The 22,771-nt window shown below is 59.9% G+C and overlaps 4 protein-coding genes across 4 annotated transcripts; all 4 read right to left on the bottom strand.

The window, feature by feature from the left end:
- Positions 1-356: 356 nt before the first annotated feature.
- Positions 357-3,581, bottom strand: LOC102846285 (double C2-like domain-containing protein gamma-like). The gene is made up of 10 exons (XM_006893402.1): positions 3,335-3,581; positions 3,071-3,150; positions 2,928-2,999; positions 2,675-2,784; positions 2,411-2,543; positions 2,255-2,308; positions 933-1,087; positions 771-852; positions 563-659; positions 357-487 (listed from the first exon to the last, which is right to left on the bottom strand). The coding sequence occupies exons 1-10, from the start codon at positions 3,579-3,581 to the stop codon at positions 357-359; spliced, it is 1,161 nt and encodes a 386-aa protein (XP_006893464.1).
- Positions 3,582-3,602: 21 nt separating this feature from the next.
- Positions 3,603-8,900, bottom strand: NUDT8 (nudix (nucleoside diphosphate linked moiety X)-type motif 8). Its single transcript, XM_006893401.1, has 5 exons — positions 8,707-8,900; positions 7,927-8,059; positions 6,766-6,843; positions 6,474-6,686; positions 3,603-3,656 (listed from the first exon to the last, which is right to left on the bottom strand). The coding sequence occupies exons 1-5, from the start codon at positions 8,898-8,900 to the stop codon at positions 3,603-3,605; spliced, it is 672 nt and encodes a 223-aa protein (XP_006893463.1).
- Positions 8,901-10,296: 1,396 nt separating this feature from the next.
- On the bottom strand, positions 10,297-14,674 carry TBX10 (T-box 10). Its single transcript, XM_006893400.1, has 8 exons — positions 14,611-14,674; positions 13,800-14,067; positions 13,589-13,690; positions 13,024-13,195; positions 11,786-11,941; positions 11,329-11,396; positions 11,021-11,121; positions 10,297-10,583 (listed from the first exon to the last, which is right to left on the bottom strand). Exons 1-8 carry the CDS (start codon positions 14,672-14,674, stop codon positions 10,297-10,299), a joined length of 1,218 nt encoding a protein of 405 aa, XP_006893462.1.
- Positions 14,675-18,628: 3,954 nt separating this feature from the next.
- On the bottom strand, positions 18,629-22,556 carry ACY3 (aspartoacylase (aminocyclase) 3). Its single transcript, XM_006893399.1, has 6 exons — positions 22,321-22,556; positions 21,214-21,409; positions 20,867-20,960; positions 20,636-20,743; positions 20,430-20,539; positions 18,629-18,832 (listed from the first exon to the last, which is right to left on the bottom strand). The coding sequence occupies exons 1-6, from the start codon at positions 22,554-22,556 to the stop codon at positions 18,629-18,631; spliced, it is 948 nt and encodes a 315-aa protein (XP_006893461.1).
- Positions 22,557-22,771: the final 215 nt, after the last annotated feature.

The raw sequence follows: 22,771 nt of genomic DNA, 5'->3' as shown, positions 1-22,771 counted from the left end.
GAGCCTGAGTAGGGCTGTGCTGGGGACTCCCCATCACTGTGGCCTGAGGTCCAGACCCTGGCTGGCCAGCAGCAGCCTCAGGTGGGGCCAGCAGGCACTCTGCTGAGAGGGGCAAGGGCTGTGGCTGCACCACGACGTAGAAAGAATGCACATGAGAGAACGGGTCAGGTCCGGAGCACATGACTAGCTGTTTTATGGCAGACTTCAGCGCAGGGAGAGGGGAACACTGACCAAGTGTGGGCATGCTGGGCCAGAGGGCTGGGAAGGGGCATGCAGCAGCCCGGGCTCCTTCCGACTCCACGGAGATCGGTCAATTCCAGGGCCAGGCGACGAGCAGGGCCAGGCCTGGGACCTGGCTAGTCGCTGAGCTGGAGGGGCTCGCCGTCCAGCGGGTGCCACAGCTCCAGCCGACAGTCACTGCGACCCAGGCACTCCTGCCAGTGCCACAGGCGCTCGCCACTGGCCTGGCTGCTTAGCTGCACCCCGCCTGATGTGGACACAGAGATTAGGGCCCGGTGGGGTGCTCCTCGGCCTGCCAGGCCTGCCTTCACACCTCACTCACCAATGAAGTCATCAGCGGTGCCCAGGTCATAGTCCCAGACGGACACCAGCAGCGTCTTCTGAGCCAGCTCCTCCCGCGGGCCTGCGTACAAGAATTCCTGCAGGGAGAGTGGTCAGGTCAGGGCCAGGGGAGGCTGGACCTGATGGGGAGCATTCACTCCATCCCACCTCACCCCTCAGGAGCCAGGTGCCCCTTTCAGGCTGCTGACCTCATTGAACTCAGGGTTCAGGGTCTTCTTGCGAACACTGGTCTTGAACTTAGATTTCTTCCCCATGTTGGGGTGCAGAAAACTGACAGAAGGAGGGGTCAAGTCAGGCATGGCCATGCAGGGGTGAGCTTCACCCCACCCACTGCCCACAGCTATACTCACAGACGGACAAACGGGTCCGAGTAGCCATTGGCATCCATGGGGGCGAGGTGGGCGCAGCGCAGCACACCCACCAGCAGCCCGCCCCGCTGGGAGCTGTAGCAGAGTGACAGCAGGATGCGCCCCCGCTCCTCCCCGGCCTCCACCTCCACTGCCTCCTGCAGGTCAGGCTTGGTCAGTGCACACCACCCACCCCCTGCCCAGTGCTCGGGTGTGGAAACGGGAGTCTCAGTCAGTTCACACTGCTCACCCACGGCTCAGGACTCAGATGTGGGAACCAGCGGGTCAGGCTTGGCCAGCCTGCGGGGCACGCCGCCACCCCAGGCTCAGGTGTGGAAGTGAAAGTGGCAAAGGTGTCCAGGACCCAGTTAATGCCTCACTTTCCAAAGGCAGTCCCCAGCCTGGTGCCCTGGAGGTGGCTTTGGGCTCAGCTTTTTCTCTGGGCCTGAGGGGTGCAGGCCTGATGGCCGCAAGTACCATCCCATTTGTTATGTGAGCCCTGAGTCACGGTAGCCATATGGGCAGCTGCTGTCCAGCCCGCATCCTGGTCATTCCACTCATACCGACCATATCTTCCCCCTCTGCCCCGGGGACACTGTGTGTCCTTCACCACACCTTGTGTCCAAGTACTCCCAAGAGAGAGGCCCTCTCAGGAGGCTGTGCTGCGTGTTAAGCAGGGCTGTCCAACCCACTCTCAGTTCCTGGTCAAGAAGGAGTACCCTGTGAGCACCTGCGGTGGGCAGGATGCTGGTAGGGCCTGGGACAGGAAGTGGGTGCTCCCCCTCTGTGGGGGATCCCACTATCCTGGTTTAACAGATGCTACAGAATCCTGTTCCTCCACTAGGGAGCAGTGTGCCAGGGCTTAGCAGGATAGAGGGCAGGGCCCTGGGCTCAGCCTTGCAGGTGTCACTCCCTGCCAGGTCACAGGAGGTCTTGTCCCATCTCTGATCACTGATGGGACCACAGCAGAACCTGCGCTCGTCCCCAGACAGGGCTTATTTCTAGCCATCAGCCCGTAGATAAGGGCAGATCCTGTGACTGGGGTACCCCACCTGTGCCCTCTGTCCTCGACCTTGTCCAGCTCTGACAGCGCAGGAGGGACAACAGGCCACTACACCGAGGTCCCAGTCTGCTCAGATGACCTCGAATGCTGCCTGCTGCCAGTGTCGTCCCAGAGTGGCCCTCCCCTGGCCAGCTTATCCAGCCCTGTTCCTCAGAGCTCTGGGGCTTCAAAGACAGCCTCAGACTCCCCAGTCCTGCCTCTGCCTGGCCCCTAGCAGTCTGGCTTGCCCTGTGCCCACCTCCGCGGGCCACATCTGACCCACCTCCTCATAAAGGGACATGCCGCGGGCTGTGTCTAGGCTCTTGGGCCTCTTGGTCTGAAAGAGCAGAGAGTTAGTCACCTTGGGAGGCCCTGCCCAGAGCCCCCCCGCCCCGTACAGGTCCTGACCCTGCTGTCCCAGGACCCTGGCCCCACGCACCAGCCTCCGCTTCTCCAGGCAGATGTCGAAGCTCCGTGCGCGGTTGGGCACCAGCTTCCTCAGAGGCACCCGCAGCTCCCCCAAGGGGGGTCCCCGCCGTCGCCGCAGCCTTGGCTCCTCACACACACACAGCCTGGGGGTCGCCCCATCAGACCTGGCGGGGCCACACCTCCCCTCCCCCTCCCTCCACAGCCCCGCCCCCTCCGCGACCCCCACCTGTACTGTCTGGGCTCCACTGCCTCCCGCACCCACCCAGGTTCTCACCGCAGAGTCTTGCGCCCCGCGTCCTGGCGGGTGAAGCCGTGATAGGTGAGCGTCTCCTCCCAGACCGGCCCCCGCGTGCCCCTCACAGTGCGCGTGCGCAGCTGGCTGGCCTGGGGGCCAGGGGCTGCTTAGGGACCACCCAGCCTCCCCGCAGGACCCCTCCTCGCACGTCTCAGCATAAGGGGGCTCCGTCCCCGGTGGCGCCCGGGCTGGGTGGCTGAGGAGCAGCTATGAGGCCGGGTCCCACCCTCACCTTGCTGGCACCAGGCAGCAGATCAGCCTTGACGTAGGTGTCCACGGAGCCCGAGGCCGGGGGCTTGAGGCCCTGGGAACAGACCGTGGGTGTGGGCCGGCCGGCGGGTGGGCAGCCCCGGGCCCCCCCCCCCCGGTACTCACCTTGGCGCGGTGGGCTGTGCAGTGCAAGGCGCTGTTTTCCACGTCGAAGAGCAGCGTGAACTCCAGGGTGCCCAGGCCAGCTGCGGACGGGGTGGGGGGTGGCAGGTCAGCCCCACCGGCTCGGGGACCTCCAACCCCCCCAGATCAGATGCGGACGGGGGTGGCAGGTCAGCCCCACCGGCTCGGGGACCTCCAACACCCCCCCAGGCCGGACCCAGCCCGCCTAGTCTGACCCCGGGGTGCCCTGTTCCCGTGGACACTCACTGCTGTCATCCGAGTCTCCCTCGGACTCCAGGTCGGGCGAGGACGGGGGTGCGGTGTGTGTGGCCTGGTCACCGGGGCGCGGGCCGGGCGCGCGCAGGGCGGGCTCCGCGAAGGGGTAGAAGTGCGGGAAGTAGTCGGAGATGAGGCGGATGGGCCGGATGGGGCCCGGGCTCACGTCGATGGCCATGTGCTCCTGCATGCTGATCCGCTGCTCCCGCCACCGGCCCGCCGCCGCTGAGCCCGCCATGGGGGCGTGTGCATGGGCACCTCAGAGGGACCCCGGCCGGCCGGGACGCGGAAGCATCTCCGAGGGCTCCGGGATCTGCAGATAGAGCGTGGGGTCATGGTGGCACCGGGCTGGGGATGAAGGAGGGGCGCACGGTGGGGTTGGGTTACTCACCGCCTGAGAGCCACCTTCTGGCTAAGGTGGCAGCTGATGCTGTTGGGTCACAGAGCCGGTGATGAAGTGACCGTGTGAACAAGAGTGCAATCGATGCCACCCCCAAGCCCGTGGCGGGAGGAAGGGTGCTAGAGAGTCAGGGCACATGGCCCCCCATAAGGGTCCCCCCCTCGTGCTGGGCTCAGCCTCTCTCCTGCCTTCCTTCACGCCCCCCCTTCACACATAGTCAAAAGGAGTTATTTTTACCACCATGTGGCCCTGGAGGCCAGAGGTGACAAACAGGGGGTGAGGACCATGGGAGAGGGGGGAGGATGTATTTCAGGGGAGAGGTGCTTGGGGAGGAGAGGGGCGCTGTACAGGAGAGGAGGGGCATGTCGCCGTTAGGTGGGGTCTCCTGGAGGTGCCCCTGGAGGAGGGGATGAGGGGGCTGCAGGAGGGAAGAGACCAAGGAAGGGAGGGGCAGTCCAGTCCCTGAGCCAGCTCAGGGACTTTTAAAATCTCGGTCAATTCACCTGAACCCCACCAGACCCCCACTGGCTTGAAATACAACCTTCCACTTGGCTTGCCTCTGCCAGAGCTCTCAGTGGCCATGTCCTGCCTACAGCTTAGCTCAGTTTCCTTGAACAAACCAGGGGTGTGTACCCCCTAATGCTCCTTCTCAAACATTCTCTGATCTTTGACCTAGCCCTCCAGCTCATCTTCAGTTTCAAGGTCATTCCACCCTGGTAACCTGATCTTGTCCTACAGCCTAGCTCCATCCTCTAAGTGTCTTTGAAGGCTACTTTTTCCCATTCAATCCAGGGGGTTTCAGCCCCATTCCCAGGCCAGTCTTGTCAATCAGTGTATCCCAAGTTCACTGCCCCACCTCACTGACTCAGGGAAGGCCACTGAAGTGCACCTGCAGACTGGCTAGGCAGAGAAGCTGTGTCCTCTCCTCAGCCCCCAGCCCTTTGAGACGGACTGGCCCTTACCATTGGGCCTGTACAGAGGAAAACACAAGAAAGCCTCCTGGATTCAGCCTTGCTTGAAGCAGCCTCATCTCTGAATTTGTAACCATCATTACATTTATTGAAGTCAGTTGTTGTTGTTGTCAAGACCCTATGTACAATAGCCCTGAAACCTGCTCTATCCTGTGCCAACCTTATTGTCTCTGACACACCTTCCGTCATTAACTCAGTCACTGAATCAATCCTTTTCATCCAGGGTTTTCCTCTCTTGCACTGTCTCTCCACTCTTCCAAGCATGATGTCCCTCTCCAAAGACTGGTCCCTCCTTGGAATAAATCATAAGTATGTCAGACAAAGCCTCAGAATCCTTGCCTCCAAGGAACAGTCTGGTTTTACCCTCTCTAGGACAAACCTATTTGTTCTGTCAGTCCAGGGTACATTCAATACTCTTCTCCAGCACCACAGCTCAGAGGCATCAATTCTCTATCATCCCTAGTCATTGTGCAGCTTTCTGATACATAGCAAGTAATTATGAAGACTTTGTCCTGGATCAGGTGCACCTTAGTCTCCAGACTGACATCATTGCTCTTTAGTACTCTGGAGAAGTCCCTGACATCAGACTTTCTTAATGCAATTCATCTCCTGATTTCCTGGGTGCTGGTACCAAGAGTGTTGATTGTGGAGCCGAGCAAACAGAAGCTGTGAACAATCTCAGTCTCTTCACGGCCTACCACTTACCAAGGCTGATATTGCCAGACCACCATGTTCAAGTTGAACTACTTACTTCCTCAACTCTCTGTGTAATTGATGTGTAATCATAATGTTATTTGTGTATAAGTAACAGTGTATAATCATATTAATCCCTGGTCTCAGGTCTCCCCAGACTATAAGCACCTCTCATCTCCACTCCCCAGTACATACACACAAACAACGCAGTATCTGGCTGGTTCTCAGATAGTCCCCAGGTCAGGGTTTGACACAAGGCAAGGCTCAGTTTACTGGGGCTTTGGAAGTAAACTCCAGGGTGGAGGATGCCTCCACTCTCCTTTGAATCCCTCAAGTTCCCAGCCCAGGGCCAGCTCACCCGGAGGTGGATAGTTTGAAAGGCTGGAGTTGAGGCTCTGGGGCCAGAGCTGGTTCAAATCCTAGCTTCTAGTGACCCCAGGCAAGGTGCCCACTGTCCTGAGCCCGAGTGTTGTGAGAAGACCCAGGTTAAGAGGACCTACTGCCAGGCGATCCTGGCTCCTTGTGACCTGCAGAACAGAGCAGGACGCACGCAGGGCCTCCAAGGCTGCAGAGCTCTGTGGAAGCAGACTGCCTCATCGTTCTGAGGAGCAGAACCTTTGTGTCAGAGCCGACCCATAGCTGACCCTCCAGGGGGTTTTCAGAAGCAGTAAGTCACGCAGCAGGAGACTGCCCATCCTTCTCCCAAGGAGCAGCTGGTGGGTTTGAGCAGCGTGCCTTTGGGATTGCGGCGCAATTTCTTACCACTAGGCCACCACAGCTCCCTGAGGGATAGTGGAGAGATTCAAGCCACCAACCAGCCTTTCTGTTAACAGTGCAATGCTTAAGCCACTGCACCGCCAGGTCTCCGCAGCAGACCGTGAGCATTCAGCAGCAGTGTGACTTAGTGACGGTCAGCAAGCTGGTGGACCCTGCTCAGGGCCAGGCTCCAGTATGAAGAAGCCAGAGCCAAGGGTTGGCAACCATTCTTTATTCAGTCCTGGAGTGGAGATGGCCTTGGGTGGCAGAGGCAGGGGCTGCTGGAAGCCTGTCCTCAGTACTCAGGCACCTGAAAACCAGCCAGACGAGGCTGGTAGGTGGCCGGCGCCAGCAGCTGCAGAGTGAACTCAGTAACGATGGCAGTGAGGCCCCAGATTCGGTGTGGCCCATGCAGAAAGACGGGCAGTGTGTATCGGAAGTGACCGCGCTGGCAGAAGTGGGTGTAGCCCTGATTCTGTGCCTGTAGCAGGTGGGCCAGGGGCAGTGTAAATACTTCATCCACCTGTGGGGGGGGACAGAGGTGGACACAGGATAGGCAGCTCCCATCCACTGGGAGCCCCACTCAGCACATCCATGCTTACCTCCTCCAGGCTGGGCTTGAGGCTCTGGGGATCCAGGGGGCCCACGTTGGCCAGCACTGGCACCACGGTGGACTTTTGCTGTGGCAGAAGGAGGCAGGTGTCAGAAGGAGACAAGGGCCGTGGGCCTGGAGGAGAGTCTGTGAGCCTACCGAGGACAGTTCCACCCTTGAGCTCAAGGGAGCACTGACCCAGATCCCAGTACAAGGCCCAGTCCAGGCCTCGGGTCCTTTCTAAATGGTTTGCTCCACCTGGAACAACCTGCCTATTCATGACCTTTAAATCTCCCCAGGGAGCACTGGTGGCTTAGAAGCAAGGAATTAAACTGCCAACCCAAAAGCACACAGTTTGAATCCACCTGCTCTATGGGAGAAAGATGGGCAATCTCCTGTGCGTGTTACAGCCTCAAAAGCTGGAGGTTTGGCTATAAGTTGGTTCCAACTCAATAGTACATAACAACAAAGCAGCAAAATCTCCCCCTGCCCTTCAAGGCCTGGCTCAGTTCCTGGCTGCCCTGAGTGGGTCACCCCTTCACCCCAGGACCGTCCTCCACTGACCTGTGCATCAGATCTGTCAAAACCCCAAACGCACTGCATCCAGTACGATTCTGACTCACAGCAGCTCTACAGGACAGAGCAGGACTGCCCATGGGCTTCCAAGGCTGTTGTCCCTGTGGAAGCCAACTGACACCTCTGTTCCCCCTGTGCAGCAGGTGAATTGGAACCACTGACCTTTTGGTTAGCAGCCAAGTGCTTTATCTACTGTGTCACAACCCAAGAACTCCTTGTCACAGAATCTGTTTCAAATCATAGTGACACTATGGGACAGAGCGGAACCGCCCCAGGTTTCCAAAGCTGCCTCATCACAGACGGCACCACCTCGCTCTCCTGTAGGACAGTGAAGGGGGTCAAACCACGACCTTTCAGGTAGCAGCTGAGTGCTTAACCACTGCATCACCAGGGCTCCTTCCTTACACATAAAGGGAGATGGAAATACCTGCACCCAAGGTTGTAGGTATGAAACAAGTGAATGCCCTCCGCTCATGCTGGCCTCACAACCCCTCTCACTGGCCCAGGAGCTCTGCCCTCTGAGCCCTCGGGCTCATGGGAGGGATGACTATGTATAGGGTCAGGCTGGTGGGAATCTTTGGCCTGGCGGGCTCACCTGGTCAGGTATCGGGTGCATGATTCCCCACACATTCTGCTCAGACACCTCCAGGCCCAGCTCCTCCAGGGTCTCCCGCAGGGCCGTGTGCACCACGTCCTGGTCAGTGGGGTCACACTTGCCACCTGGGAAACTGGGCAGAGGGTTGTCGATTGGTTCTTGGGCTGCTGAAGCCACGGAGAGGCTCTGAGGTCTGCGTGGTGGTGGCAGCAGTGCATTGTCTTAGGACACCGTTTGCCTCTGTCCTGAGCTTGCAGTGAAGGGGGAGGCAGACAGCTATGACTGGAGGCAGTTTACCTCCCTGAACAACAGGAAGGCTGGGGAGAGGCCCTTGAAACCCTGGAGAGTGGGTACAGGGCAGTTTGGCAAGAAAGGTCTACAGCCCTGACACCCAGATGCTGCTTAGGGTGACGGTGGCCTCAGGGTGATCTAACTTCTGCTGGAGGTGGGGCAGGGACAGGAAGTTCAGTAGCACTGGCCTGAACTTGCAGTCCAGGCTTCTGGACCCGGGATCTGAGCCTCCCCACATTCGCAGGCAGGGGCCAAGGAGGGTTCTGCTTTTTAGAGTGGGAAACAGGAGTTTTCAGCTCGAGGTGGAAGGGGAGGCGTTGCGAGGGTGCAGAGTCCGGGCACACGGGTCACACTGACATCTCGCCACCGCCTGGTGCACCGTCGTGCCACTTTACAGAGGCGGAAATCGAGGCTCAGAGGGCCAAGAGCCGGCCGCCCCCGGGACCCCGCGGCCTCCTCCGGAGCAGGGAGGGCGGCCCCAGCGCGTACCTTACGTCGCCCTTGTGCCGTCCAGCCAGGCGGCTGGACCGCAGGGTGTACAGCAGCGCGGGAACTCCGCGCACCAAGCACAGCGGCACGAGCACGGCGGCCGCCGCGGGCCGTGAGCGGTACCGGGCCGTGGCCCGAGCCAGCACCTGCCGGCAGCGCCTCTCGTCCTCGGCCGACAGGTTGTCGGGCACCATGTCCAGCCCGAGTGCGACCGGGACAGCAAGGGCGCGACGGGCAGAACTGGGCCTCGAGGCCCCGCCCACTCCCCAAAGGCGTCCAAGAGCGCGGCGGGGGCGGGGCCTCCAGGGGGCGGGGCCTGTGCGAGAGCCTATGAGGGATTTCGAGTCGGTGCGGCGGTGGGCGCGGTCTGGGAGGGCGCCATAGTGTGTGGGCGTGGCCTTGGATAGATCCTCCAATCGAAGTGACGGAGGCGCGGCCGGGGGAGCCAGGGGTGGGCCGGAAAGGGCGTCTTCCTAGGGGGACGGGGGTGGGGCTCGGGGCGGAGCCTCAAGGGAAAGAGGCGGGAGCGAGCTGGGTTTCTGCTGTGGCTGCTCCTAGTGATCACATCCAACAGTTCTCACCACGGAGTACGAGAGAGCCGGGTGTCTGACCGTCAAAGCCTTCCCAAATCCTACGTTTCCCCGCCCCTCCGAAGGCCCGTCCCTCCCCAAAGGCGCAGGGACCGAGCTTAGAGCGTCTACTGTCCAGCGATCGGAGGCCTCGGGCCGGAGTGGTGCTCAGCCCGGTTAGCCCTCCCTGCACCGCCAGGTGGTACGCCCAGCCCCGGGCCTCGGCTTCCATTAGGGCTCCAGCCACCAGGCCTTTGGCACGCGTTGCTTGTCACAACTTGGAAGCTCTTCTCTCCTTTCCTGGGCCATTCTTATTCATTCTTTAGGTGTCAGTTTAAATGACATTTTCTCCCGGGAAGCTTTCCTGACTCAGGTCTTCACTGAATTGAAATGACATTACATGTGGTAATTATCCTCCTGTAGGACCTCGGCTCCCAGTTACATGACTAATCAGCGGGAGCGGCCCTGCTTTGCTGGGAGAGTGCACACACAGAGCTGTTTTGGTCCTCAACTGATTGCAGGAGGCAGCGAGCCTGAGCCCATGTCCTCTAAAGCCCTGCCACTCTGTCAGTGTCACCATCACCACATGCCCACCGGAATGCAGACAGCAGGAAGCAGAGCTTTGAAGCATCCGTGGGCTAATGCAGGGGCTGCCCTGGATCGGAGTATTCTTGAGACCCTCCCATGCCCTGAAGACAGTACTCTGACCACCCATGCCAAATGGTTTAATGTTTGGGAGGGGGGGGGCAAGAAGGAGGCAAAGCCAGATTTGGGGATTTAGTACTAAGGCAGGAAGGGGTGGAATTCTCTGGTGCTGGGGAGCCGAAGGCCTGGCATGTCTCCAGCTTTGTGTGACTCTGGGCAGGTAGCTCCCCTCCCCCGAGATAGAGGAGAGGTTGAACAGGAAGGAGTAAGGGGGGCCTCTACTCAGGTAGGGCTGGAGGGGATGGGACAGAGGTGGATCTCCTGCCACTGCTGTGGGTCTAGGACAGGAGGGATCTGTCCACAGGTGCTCCTATAACTATGGGTCCTGGCCAGGGCCCAGGCACACAGCGGTGGGTGACAGGAGCCCAAGCCCTTCTGAGAGGGGCAGGCGCCCTTGGTCCCTAACAGTGTGAATGCTGGGGAGGGGGTAAGGTGTTGATCTGGCCTTCGGGATCCCAAGGGGGCTTGGGGCTCCAGAGTACAGGCTTGGGTGGGTGAAGGTTCGGTAGGTAGATGGGGCAAGCAGGGTCTCAGTGGGGCCCAGCAGCTGGTGCTGGAGCCTGGCAGGAGTCCTTGAGATGGAAGCTGAAGCTTTATGGGGGTCTGAAGGATAAGATGGTCAGAGGGGACCCCAGACTTACCCTCACATCGAAACCCTCATCCTGGGCCTGCCATTTCCCTGTTCCTGTTCTTTCCACCTGAGGTAGCCCCCTCTCAGTCTCCATCTGGAATTTCTCCCCCACTTTCTCCCTGTGCTCAAACCCTTCCCAGTCCTCTCAGGAGCCTATAAACCCTCTCCTCCAAGAAGCCCACCTGACACCCCTCCCTCAGTTTTCAGCATCTCATCCCTGCCCTTTTCTTTCTGTTCTGGGGCCTGAATTGTCTTAGAATCCTCATCCTCTACCTTGTGTCCACAAAGATGCCTGGTGGGAATGCTGGGAAGGGGGAGCCCCTTCTGATGGCCCTGTGGCCTAGCTCCTTGCTTCTGCCGGCCAGGCTCTGGTCCAGCTGTGCCAGTGGCTTAGGGGCGGGGGGCTCACCTTTCTCCTGTTCAGTGGGGCCCTTCACTGGGCAGGGGCTGAGGTTGCTGGGACGCTGATTCCGGACTGGGACACTCATCAGGGGCCGTGGGGACACAGGCCTGAGATGGGGCAAGCAGGAATGAGAAGGTCAAGGTGAAGACTCCAGAGCAGAGGTCAAGGCCAGAAGCAGGTGGTAGTACCCAGGAGAAGTCAGAGGGCATAAAACCAGGTCAGGATCTGAGGATGGGCTCTAAGGGTGGACCAGGGTCTGGGAAGGGCCAGGGTGGGGCTGCGACTGGACAGAGCTGTCCAGGGCTGGAAGGTACCAGGAGTCCGAGTCACTTTCTCTAAAGCCCTTGGCAAAGGGGTTGCTGGCGATTTTCAGCTGTGTGATCTGCAGAGAAGAGAGTGTGGTCACAGGACAGCCCCCAATCTGGGAAGGCAGTGGGGTCCCAGGCCCCAGTCTGGGAAGGCAGTGGGGTCCCAGGCCCCAGTCTGGGAAGGCAGTGGGGTCCCAGGCCCCAGTCTGGGAAGGCAGTGGGGGTTCCAGACTCCCAGTTTGGGAAGGCAATGGTTGTTCCAGTCTGGGGGCCCCAGGATCCTGGACCAGTGACGTTGGAGCTGGTAGGTGTGAAGGCAGGGGAATGAGTGGGTAAATGGCCACTGAAAGAGGACAGGGCAGGGACTGACCCTGTGTGCTAAAAGCCTGAGACCTCAGTCTCCACCCTTAGGAAATGGGCCGGTGGCTGGTGCCTCCTGAGTTGTGGTAACGGTCTCACCCACCCGGTGGTTCTGGTATGCTGTCACAGCCATGAACTGGGTCTCGGTGAAGAGGAAGGACTTGAAGTTTTCCTGGGCGTAGCGCTCGCTGTCCTTCCGTGGGTCCACAAAGACCACATGGAAGCGGGGCTGGTAGCGGTGCATGGAGTTGAGGATGATCTGGGGAGGGAGAGGGAAGCAGAGCCTTTATGAGACTGAAGCCCTTCTCCCCAGGACAGGGAGACCGCCTGGGCCTCTGGGGGGAGGAGGAGGGACCCAGCCAAGGTATTCCTGGATCCCAATCCTTTCTCTTTGTGGAATCTGAACTTGAGAGTCAAGGGTAACCAGTTCCCCTGCCCTTCTCAGATCCCACATCCTAACAGTCAGGGGTCCCTTCAAACTGACCACTTCTCCCAGTCACCATCATCTCTCCTTGGATTCCTTCAACAGTCTCTTGGCTGCTGTCCCTGCTTCCACCTGTCTCAGGCTCTGTCCCATCAACTCACCCTCTACTCAAAGCCCACTAAATGGGGAAAAAGCCCTCACCCTAAAATGACCAGCCCATCCTGCAGGACTGAGCCCACTCCCTCTAGGGTCTCTCCTTCTCCTGGTCCACTCCAGACCAGCGAGGGGAGGGTGGACTCTGCCGTTCCTCCAACTCGCCACCCTCTCCGACCTCAGGGCCTTTGCACTGCTGTCCCCTCGGCTGGATATGCACAGGATCCCTCCCACCACTCCAGAGTTCAGTCCCATCTCATCTGGACCCCCTTCTCAAGGGACAATCACCCTGTGCTTCCACCTTCCCCCTGGCTCCTTCTTGGCATTCACGGCTGGCTGTTTCCTTGTTTGACAGCTGCCCCAACCCCTACGTTGCCTGTGAGGGCAGGGGCTTTGTCTCCAACCACATGCGGACAGCACTGTATTGGGCACTCACAGTGGCCTGGCCCCTGAGAAGTATCCACTAGACTGCTGATAGATGGGTTTCTACGTGTGCAAGTCTGTTAGTTCAGTGGACAGTGTGACCTTGGGGTGCCACTGAGCTACCAGGAAACAGACTGGTGGGGTCAGAAATGCTCTCTCATCCCCATCCCACTTTTCCACCTGCCCAAACAGTGTTCAGTGCCCTGCCTTGGCCCTCAGCAGCCAGGAGGGGTTCTAGCAAGGCCACAGGGCACCTGAGGCCAAGCCAGGCTCCTGGCACCCTCACAAGCCATCCCAGCTCCCCACGCCTGGCCCAGCTCCTCCTCGGGCCCAGGCCTCACGTGGCCATTGTCATCCAGCAGGTTGTTGGTCAGCTTGAGCTTGTCAAAGGACACGATCTGTCGCATCCACTGCGCACCCTTGGCTGGTGAGTCTGGATGGAAGTGCACGCGACCAGGTGTGGCCGGGTCCGCCTTGCCGGCCACCAGCCAGGCTGAACTGTGGAAGGCGTACCTGGGGAGCAGAATGATGGCCGAGCTGTCACCTCTCCCACCCTCCTTGCTCCCTCAGCCTGACCCAGGGCCAGCACTGACCCGTGCACTGGCCCAAGAGGGAGAGGAGGCGCTGGTCTCTGCCGAGTGGGAACCTGAGGCCCCGAGAGCATGCTGTCCCGGGTCTCCTGAACCTGGCTGAGGACCAGCTAACTCTGCTGACCAGAACTAGCCCCCTCTGCCTGCCCAGCCAGCCTCGCCCGCCGCTCGTGTTGGATTTCCTGAGCTGAGTCTGCTTCTACCATCAGGCTGGCTTCTGCCCCAGCTGACCCTTCTGAGGCTGACCCCTGCCTGAGACCCTGCCCTGGGCTCAGCACCTGAGGCCTCGGAACCCTGGTCCCCCGCCAGCCCAGACCTGTATCTCTTGTCGTCCAGGGGGACAAAGTCCATAAGCAGGGCATAGTCGGCCAGCGTATCCATGCCCAGGATCTTCACCTGAAAAGTGGGAAACATCCTCCTGCAGGAGGCAGGCGCTCAGCGACCCAAGAGCAGGCAGGGCCCCGCCCACTGTCCACTGGCCCCACCCCCCGCGCCTGTCCTTCCTGACCCCGCCCCACTGCCCGCACCTGCCAGCCTTGGTGACGATCATCTCTGTGCCCAGTTGGTTGAACTCCTCCCACAGAGACTTCATCTCCAACTGCACCGTCACGCTGGACACGCGGGGATTCTTGGGGCCCTGCCCGGAGGGCTCAGCCACTGCTGGGGCTCCTGGGCCATCAGTGCAAGGGCCTGGAGGGAAGGGTGGGCCCAGCCGGGGCTCCCAGCTGGAGATGCCCACAGGGAGGGTGCAGGTCTCAGAAGGTGCCAGTACACTGAGGCCGGCAGAGAGGAAGGCTGGGGAGAGAGGACGAAAACGTGGGCGCTGTCCCCGACTTGCACCCCGCTTGTCACTCAGCCTGGTGACCTGCTGGTAAGCTCTGTGGTGGAGTGGTAAGAAGCTTTGCTGGGGGCCTAGCAGTAAGAAGCTGCTCCGCAATCCCAAAGGCGTATGGTTCACACCCACCAGCAGCGGGAAAAGGATGGGCAATCTCCTCCCCTGAGATATACTGTCTTTGAAAACCCGCTGGAGGGACTGTATGAGTTGGTTCTGACTTGATGACACACAACAACATCACCCAGCAGCCTCCATCCTCAGGCTGAACCTCAGCTTCCTCCAGGAAGCCCTCCTTGCCTGCAAGCCTCTGTGTTCCCACAGTATCACTTCAGGAAGAAAATTAATGTTCATTTCACAGTCTGTTTCCCCAGTAAGCTCCTGGGTCTGAGGACATGCCGCCTTCTCCCTGGGAGATCCTTGAGCTGCTCTGTGTCCGTGGGCTGGAGTTCACTGCTGCAGGTCTTCCACAAAGGCTCTTAGTCCCTTCGACCCCCGGGGCTCACCTCCAGAGAGCGTCCAGCTGATACAAATACCTAACTGACAGATGGAGCCAAAGGGGGACACCATTCCTACTCCGAGTCACAGCGATCCTACAGGACAGAGCAGAACCTTCCTACAGGTTTTCCAGCCTCGTCTCTTTGAGGAACCAGACTGACAGCCTCGTTTGCTTCTCTCTCACAGACTGAGCTGGTTTGAACCATTGACCTTTTTCGCTTAGCAGCCAAACTCTTAACTTTATACCACCAGGACTCAGCGCTACAGCACCACGGCTCCTTGAGGCTCCTGCTTCTACTGGGCACCGTGAAGCTGAAACCAACTCATAGCTTACCCTCTGGCAGGTTTTCAGAGGCAGTTAATCACTGGGAAGAGATTGCCCATCCTTCTCTCAAGGAGCACCTGGTGGATTCTAAGTGCGTGCCTGTGGAATTGCTTCGCAGCTTCTTACCACTGGGCACCAGAGCTCCCAGCCACCACTTACTCTGGCCATCCCTGACCTTGGAGACTCCTGCCCATGTCCTGCTTCCAAAAGCACCTTCCACCATCTCTCTGCTGTAACTTCACTTGTTCCTAAAGGCTAATCTTTTGTCCGTGATCCTGGCACAAGCCGGGATGCAAGCACTGCCATCTCTTAGTCCTAAATTCAGTGCTAAAACCAGGATCTCTTTGAGGCAGCCTCACCAGCTTAGAGCTGAACTGAGCCAAGAGGGACCTTCTCCCAGAGCCCCAGAGAAGGGTGGGGCAGGGCAGGGCTGCACTCTGGGAAGACTCCTGGCTGCCCAGAATGGATGCTCATGGGCCCAGGTCATCAGACAGGCAACTGCATGTCACCAGGTAACCAATGCCAGCCCCTGAGGTCATGACAGATGTTAGAAGGGTAGGTCTCGTGGCTTCACTGGGCCTACTGCCCATTCGAACCAACCTGCCACCCTCAGGTATTGAGGGATTCTGAAGATGGGAGCTGGTCTCTGCTCAGGTCCTCTGATGGAGAGACCCCCCAGGGGCCAGTAGCAGACAGTCTCCCAGAGCCCCAGGTCTGGAAGAGCAATGAGGAGCCCCTAGTCCAGGTCCCAGACTAGCTCTGAAGGGGCCCAGGGAGGGGCAGGGGCAGGCCCAAGGTCACACATGGTTAATGGGATTCACATGGAAGAAATGGTTCTGACCCCCCTGACCCCCTCTTTACAGCTGGGCAGCTGTGAGCCCATCAGCTAGGCTCTGCCAGGTGCTAGGACCTGTCCATCTCCTTTTTCAGGGCATGCAGTTTTGGGGGCTCAGTGGTCTCCAAGCCCACAGCGACCACCTTGGACTACCTGCACCCTACCTGCCATCAGGATGGTTGGCTGGAGTCAGGCAGAACTGACACCTGTGGGGGTCTGGTCCACCCCACCTGCCTCCACGTTCACGTGGCGACCACAGCCCAGCTGTCAGGTGCAACGTGGGGTCCCCACTCTCCTCAGGACCGTCTTCCCTGTCCACTGTCCTCTGCCGAGTCTCCAAGTCTCTTCTCCCACCAGAGTGGGCACCTGTTCTCCACGGTGGGGCTCAGCTTGTGGGGCATGCAGGCCCCTACCAGGCCGCTCGCTCAGACTGTGCTGTCTGGGCTCCGAGTGGGAGCTCTGTGGGAAGGTGGGAGGACGCTCTGACGTTGCAAAGCTGCCCCTCCCCTTGGCAGCTGAGAGCCCCCAGCCAAGCTCGATCAATGGGCCTAAGCGCAGGGTGGGGGCCCGCCCTGAGGACAGGCTGGGTGGTCCATAGAGACCCAGGCCTAGCTGACTGGTGGAGTGGGGGCTGGTAGGGGAAGCAGGTGAGTGGCAGAGGCCAGTGGCCTCTCCCCAAGACCCTGACCCAGGTCGGGCGGCTGGTGTGCAATTCCAGAGAGCTGGAGGCAAATTGGCTGGGATCAGAAGTCCCTGCTCTGAACAAACAAGTCCAGTGAGCCAGATGGCAGGTCCCTAGCAGGCTTGATGCCTCAGTTTCCCCAACTGACCCAAATGTATAGTGTCTTCAGCTTGGGGGGGGGGTCTAGCGTGGGGCGGGGTGAGGGGAGGCTGCTCATTCAGCAGTGGGGGCTGTGTCTGTTGATGGAGGCCCAGGGAGCTCTGGTGCCTGAGTGCTAAGAAGCTGTGCTGCAAGTCCAAGGGCACGGGGTTTGAATATCTCCTTCCGTGTGATTTACAGCCTCTGAAAACCCACTGACGGGTCAGTTATGGGTCGGTTCACCCCTGATGGCACGCAACAACAATGAGGATTCCATTAAGGTGCAAACTGGGTCTGGGGCCTCCCAAGCCAGGTGCCCCTGGGATGAGTGTCTGTCTGCTCTGTCCGTGACCTGTCTGCAGTCTCTGGCCTGACAGTGCCCAGGTCGTGTGGGCATTCAGGGGCATCGATCACCCGTCCTTTGACTGAGCGTGCTCTGCAGCTGTGTGAGCACTGTTGTAGGACCAGATGTGACCCAGAGAGCAGCCCAGGCCAGTCCCCAGGCCAGAGAGCCAGCTGGTGTGCCACTGATGGGGTCCCCAAAATCAGCTGGACACCCCCTATAACACCCCTGAGTCCGATGCTAGGAACATGGCAGGGTAGAGGGGCCATGGAGCAGTCAGAGCAGACCCTGCCGCCATCCAGGGGTGTCCCCCCAGATCACAGCCTGTGGAGCTGGGCACTGGACCCCAGAGGGTGACCCCAGGCACAGACTCGAGACTGCTGAGGGACAGCGGCTGTCACCAGGACCAAGGCCACTGCTGAGTGAGACGGGGCTGCTCTGTGCTGGGATGGGGATCCCAGCAGTTCCCTCTGCCACCAGGGTGGGGGCCCTGTCTGCATGTCCCAGGATACACAGTGAGTGGGGGGTGATGGTGGAAATCTGGGGGTCCACAGTCTGCTAACTCCCCTTCAGCTCAGACACCCAGGAAGAGACACCTAGGGCCCCACGGACTCCTAAGACGTGTGTACGCATTGGACACACACTGACACATAGCACAGCCAGACACACCCCTCCCTCCGCCCGAGGTGCTGCCTGGCCCCCTGCCCCTTCATCCATCTTCCCTGCCAGGCTGTCCCTGGTGCCCCCATATCCTTCACACCTTCTCATCTTGTGCTCAATACCGGGAAGCAGTGTGGCAGCCACAGCCGCGGGGAGATGGATGGGCCAGGTGGGGGCGCAGAGCAGGGAGGGCACTTGAGCTGCAGCTGTGGGCTCCAGCCGCTCTGCTGTCTGGCCAGGAACTGCCCCCTGGGCCTCCAGTGGGCTGTGGCTGTTCTACTGTCCTGGGACCTGACCATGACACCCAGTTCCCTGAGCAGGTCGATGTCTGCTCCCCACACCCCTGACACTGAGGTGCAATGTCCCCCGATGGTGGTGAGTGTTAGAAATGGGGCTAACTTATCAGGACTCCTTTCTGGGTGGACTGGACCCTGTGCCCCAGGCCTGACTCACTCTGAGCCCCTGTGGATGCTGGCATGCTCACCCTGGTTTCACATGTGTACACATGTGTTACATGAATATCAGGAAAAGCCGATCTGTCTTGTGCTCCTGGCCACATCCAGACCCCTCAGAGGCACGGCCCTCAGAAGCAGGTGCGCATGCAAGCGCACACGCACACACAGAGGCAGTCACACACATGTGTACACCCATGGACACACCTCTTTGTTCTTCCCACACTGGGGTGCAGGGCAGGATTGCAGGACTTGAGCCTCCCTGCCCCCGGCAGGCCTTCTTTGGGTCTTTCTCACACCATCAACAGTTGCAGGCTCAGAGACACCACCACTGGCCCCAGGACACACAGCAGGTCTGAGGCCACCTCTGAGACCAACTGTCCCTCCTCCCACCACCTCCAAGGCAGAGAGGGGCCATGATGGACATAACACGACCGCAGGTCCCAGGACATCTTCCACTTTAATGAGGAAGCTGGGGCTGGGGAACAGGGAGTGGCAGGGAGCCTGGTACACAGCAGTGCTGGTGACAAGGTGGCCCCAGCTCAGGACTTTGTCTACATGGGAAAGCCGCGCCCAGCCGTGTGGCCTGAGTTAGGGACTGGAGGTCAGGGCGGGCATGGCGGGCACAGAAAACGTCAGCTTCTCAGCCTGGATGAAGGCAGTGCCCTTCTCGTAGTAGGCGGCCTCATTGATGAAGACGGGGTACACAGTGGTCTCCCCCTCATACAGCACGTCCTTGCCACTGAACATCTGGAAAATGGGGGCTCCAGGGTGCAGCGGCTCAAAGTCCCGGTCCTGGGAGGAAAGCCACAGACCAAGACGCTGGGGTTCGTCCCCCTCATGACAGCCTCACACCCCCATGCCTTCACTCTTGGTCACTGTGCCCTGGTATTTGATGAGACGGCCATCAGTTTGGGAATGGAGACACCGGTCAACTTTGGAAGATTCTGTCTTTGTGGACACGCAGTTCGTTGGTTACGGCTCCAATACAGAAGCCTGGGCTCAAAGCCTGTGTGGCTCTGGGCAAATCCCTTAACCTCCCTGGGCCTGTGAATCAGGGCTTGTAATGGTTATTACCACAGCACTTCGGGTAGTTTCTGGCACGCAGTAAATACAACACACAAATTTGCTAACTGCATTTAAAAATTGTGGGAGATTCTACCCCAAGTAACTGATGTCACCTAACATTCTGCAAGGAGGGCTAGTGAGAGGGGCTGGCTTAGATCCAGCCCCAAACCAGGAACGGATGTAACCCCTATTCCCTAACACTACTGCCAGTTACACAACACCTTAAAATAAGACCCACAACGGTAAAAATTAAGCAGAATGTCTGGGAAGATTCCAGTTTTTCTTGCAATTGTTTCTTTGGTCCATTTCTTTCAATCTGAAAGATCAGATTCCTCCCAGCATGTATCACTCTTGTGTCCTGGCTCTGCTGTGACCCCAGCACGTGCCTGGCCTGTCAGCTGGGTCCCTCCCCGTTTGCCTTGGTAGTCAGACCATAGCTGTCCCATTCAGGGGTGGGTTTGGTGATGGGCAAGGGCTGTGGGGGTAGGAGGTGGCCGTTTCTTCATAGGAGCATTGGGGCCCTCGAGACAGAAAGCCATCCATGTGGTTACTTGTCACTTGGTCACTCTGCTATTATTGAGAGTTCCCATCTGAGCTCCAGCAGCAGCAGAGGACCCCCTGACGTCGGAGGATCCCCTGAGGTCAGAGTCCGTATCGGGCAGCTTGGGCTGCTTCCTGAGGTCTGTGGCAGAGCCCGTTTCAGGGGTGCAGGGGGTCGCCTCTGAAATCCCCTGAACCCATCACCCAGAAGAGCTGAGGCTGAAGGCCAGGGTTTCTGTGTGAGTGGGCATCCTCCCACCTGGGCCACAGGGACGGACCATGGGCTGTGTGACTGCATAGACCCTGGTCAACAACGCTCTGGTGTGGCATCAGTCAGAGCAGACAGGCTGGTGGCCCACCTCACCCACTTCTGGGCCTGGTATAGAAACAGGCCAGCCCAATGCCTGGTCCTTCAGGAAGGGAAGGCCTGGAGAAGGAGGTACCATGCCCTGCAGAATTAGATATGCTCCAAGGATTAACTAACGGGAATAGAGAGGGGTCTGTGTTTGCACCTGGAAGCAGGTGGACTGGGCCAGGCCTGCTCCGCTTTCCTGCCCTCGCTCTGCCTTCTCCAGCCAGAGGCAGGTTGCCCAGGCGCTGAGGGGCTCTGTGGCTCCCAGCACCCAGCTGAGTGAGGGGGCTCCTGGGGAAGGCGTTCGGGTAAGGGATCAGGCCAGGAGAGTCAGGGATGATGGAGACAGGTCCTGCTCCAACCTCAGCCTCAGCTTCCTCAAATTCCTGACCTGGCCCCCAGGAGTAGGGTTAGGGTCAGCTGCACACACACCTGCAGCTGAGGGTGCACCGTGCCCGCCAGGTTTCCGTCCTCGGTGCGTGGGAAATCCACGAGGCCCACGAACCTGTAGGCTTCCGTCTCAAAGGCCGGGAAGGCCGCGCCTGCGAGGGGACTGCGTGTGAGCCCAGTGTGCGCGGAGCTGCGCCCCAGGCCGCCTCTGGAGAGCCCAGTGTCCCCGCCATCGCCTGGGGCCTCACCCTGGTTGAAGAGCTCAATGAAGTCCAGGGTTGAGGTCACCAAGGATCTCATGCGGGAGAAAATGTCCCCCCGAAGCACGCCCTGAGGCTGGGGGCCCAGCTCCAAGCCTGCAGGGGAGGGAGGGACAGGGTCAGGCAGCTGGTTCTTGGGGGTCTCCGGGAGGCTCCGCCCACGCCCACGCCACGCCCCACGCCACGCCCACATCCCCCTCCACTTCCCCGATGGCCCACCCAGTCCGTTCTTGGCCACAGAGTGGACGTTGTAGCTCTCCTCCCCGGGCCGCTGGTACAGTAACACCGGGCACCGCTGCTCGGGATTCTGCAGCTGGGAGCGGAAGGGGTGGGTCAGGCCCTTGGCTGACTTGGGAAGGGAACTGAGGCATGGGGTGGGTGATGGTGGAAGCACACCTCCTCTGCTGTCTTGGAGGGGAGTATCAGGCATTTGGGGGTGCCCACAGGTGGCAGGCCCCAGGGGGAGGGGAAAAGAAGAGCCGAGGCCGCCGGGCCCCGCGTGGGCTCTGTCCGCCCCCACCCGCCTCCCCAGCTCTGCGCTCCCGAAGGTTGGGGGCCAGGGCCACCTGCAGGTGGCGGCACAGGTGCATGACAAACACGTTGTGGATTGAGTCGGCGATGAGGCAGGTCCCCATGTTGGCCGTGGTGTTGTGCAGGTCCAGCAGGAAGTCGAAGGCCTTGCCCGAAGCCTTGGGGCCCAGAAGCTGGTTCAGCTCTCGGGCTCTGGTCACCTCGTACGGGTCATCTGCGGTCGCCGTGGTGCTGCCGGAGCGGAATTGGGTGGACACCTATCAGTCATCGACAGTTAAATGGGGGGCAACATGCTGTTGTCAGAGGGAAGACCCCAGGCCAGCAGGGAAACTTGCCCCAGACTTGTCCAGTCTGATTGCCTTGTGATGGTTCACAGAAGCCCCCCAGAGCACTCACAAATGTCCAACCCCTCCCTCATCAGTCCAAGCGAGTCCCGTCTGCCCCCTACACAGGCTGGAGCCTCGCCTTTCCTGGCTCCAGGTGCAAAGGCCTCTCTGCTTTCCCTCTCTTCATGTGGTTAACTGGTTAACTCCTGCTCACCCTTTGAGCTTGCCAAGCGACAGGTGGGGAGTCCAGGCCCTCCTTAGCCCCTCCCCACACTGCCCATGAAGGCAGCCTCTGAAGCTCAGTGAGTCCAGGACTCGGGGCCAGCCTGGGGGTCCCCAGGAGATGCTGGGGAGCTTTTCCATCCCTCTTGGCCTGCTAAGCTTTGTGTAGGCCCCACCCCTGCACTGAGCCTCCTGGGTTCTGCGTCTGCCTCCCCCTCACAAAGGTGAGGATATGTGGGTCCTTGTCTCCATTTTCTGACCTGAGCTAGCCAGAGCCTGGCCCAGAGAAGGGGTGTGATGACTGTCCGTGGAAGGAAGGCATGAATGACATCTGGGGCCCCAGACGAGTCAGTACAGTCTGTGGGGCTGATGTGAGGGGAGCCTTGGTGCTGGGGACCCAGCCTGGGAAATCAGAGAGGGCTTCCTGGAGTAGGTGACATCCATCCTGATTTTGCTAGGTGAAGAGGAATGAGTATGGCGGGGAGTAGAGACAGTGGGGGTAGGGGTGCCCTGCTGGTGGCTGGAGGACAGGGTGGGGGCTTCAGTGCCAGGCTGAGGGGCCGGCCACCTGTGCATCACAAGTAGGGCACTCACGTGAGGTTGGAGTTGATGAAGGTTCGGTTGAGGTCACGGTCCACATAGCGGCGGCAGGCAGCCACGGCCTTTGGGTTGGCGATTACAGGCACAGCGGTGAAGCTGGGCCTCTGCATCTCGCCTGGCTCCCGCAGCCAGTGCTGCACCAGGCACACGCCGGACATCTCGTTGCCATGGGTGCCCCCTGTCACAGCCACGCGACGCAGGGGCTCCCGGGGAATGGGCAGCGAGCTCATGTCAGTGTGTGGGGTGGGGCTCGGGAGGTGGAGGCACAGGTGCTCAGAGCTGGTGGGGGTGGAGATGCTGTGCTCCCCTCAGTCCAACGAGTCTAAGTCTGGCAGGGCGGTTGCCTGTCAAAATGGGTGGCAGGGTCTTGACATCGGTTGAACAGATGAAAGAAATGTCAAGCCGTCCAGACCCCACCCTCAGGGACCTGCCAGAGGTTTGCCAC

This window comes from Elephantulus edwardii, unplaced genomic scaffold (assembly GCF_000299155.1).
Source record: "Elephantulus edwardii isolate Elephantulus edwardi_28Jun2011 unplaced genomic scaffold, EleEdw1.0 scaffold00126, whole genome shotgun sequence".
Taxonomy (NCBI): Eukaryota; Metazoa; Chordata; class Mammalia; order Macroscelidea; family Macroscelididae; genus Elephantulus; species Elephantulus edwardii.
This window is presented reverse-complemented; position numbering and strand designations above follow the sequence as displayed.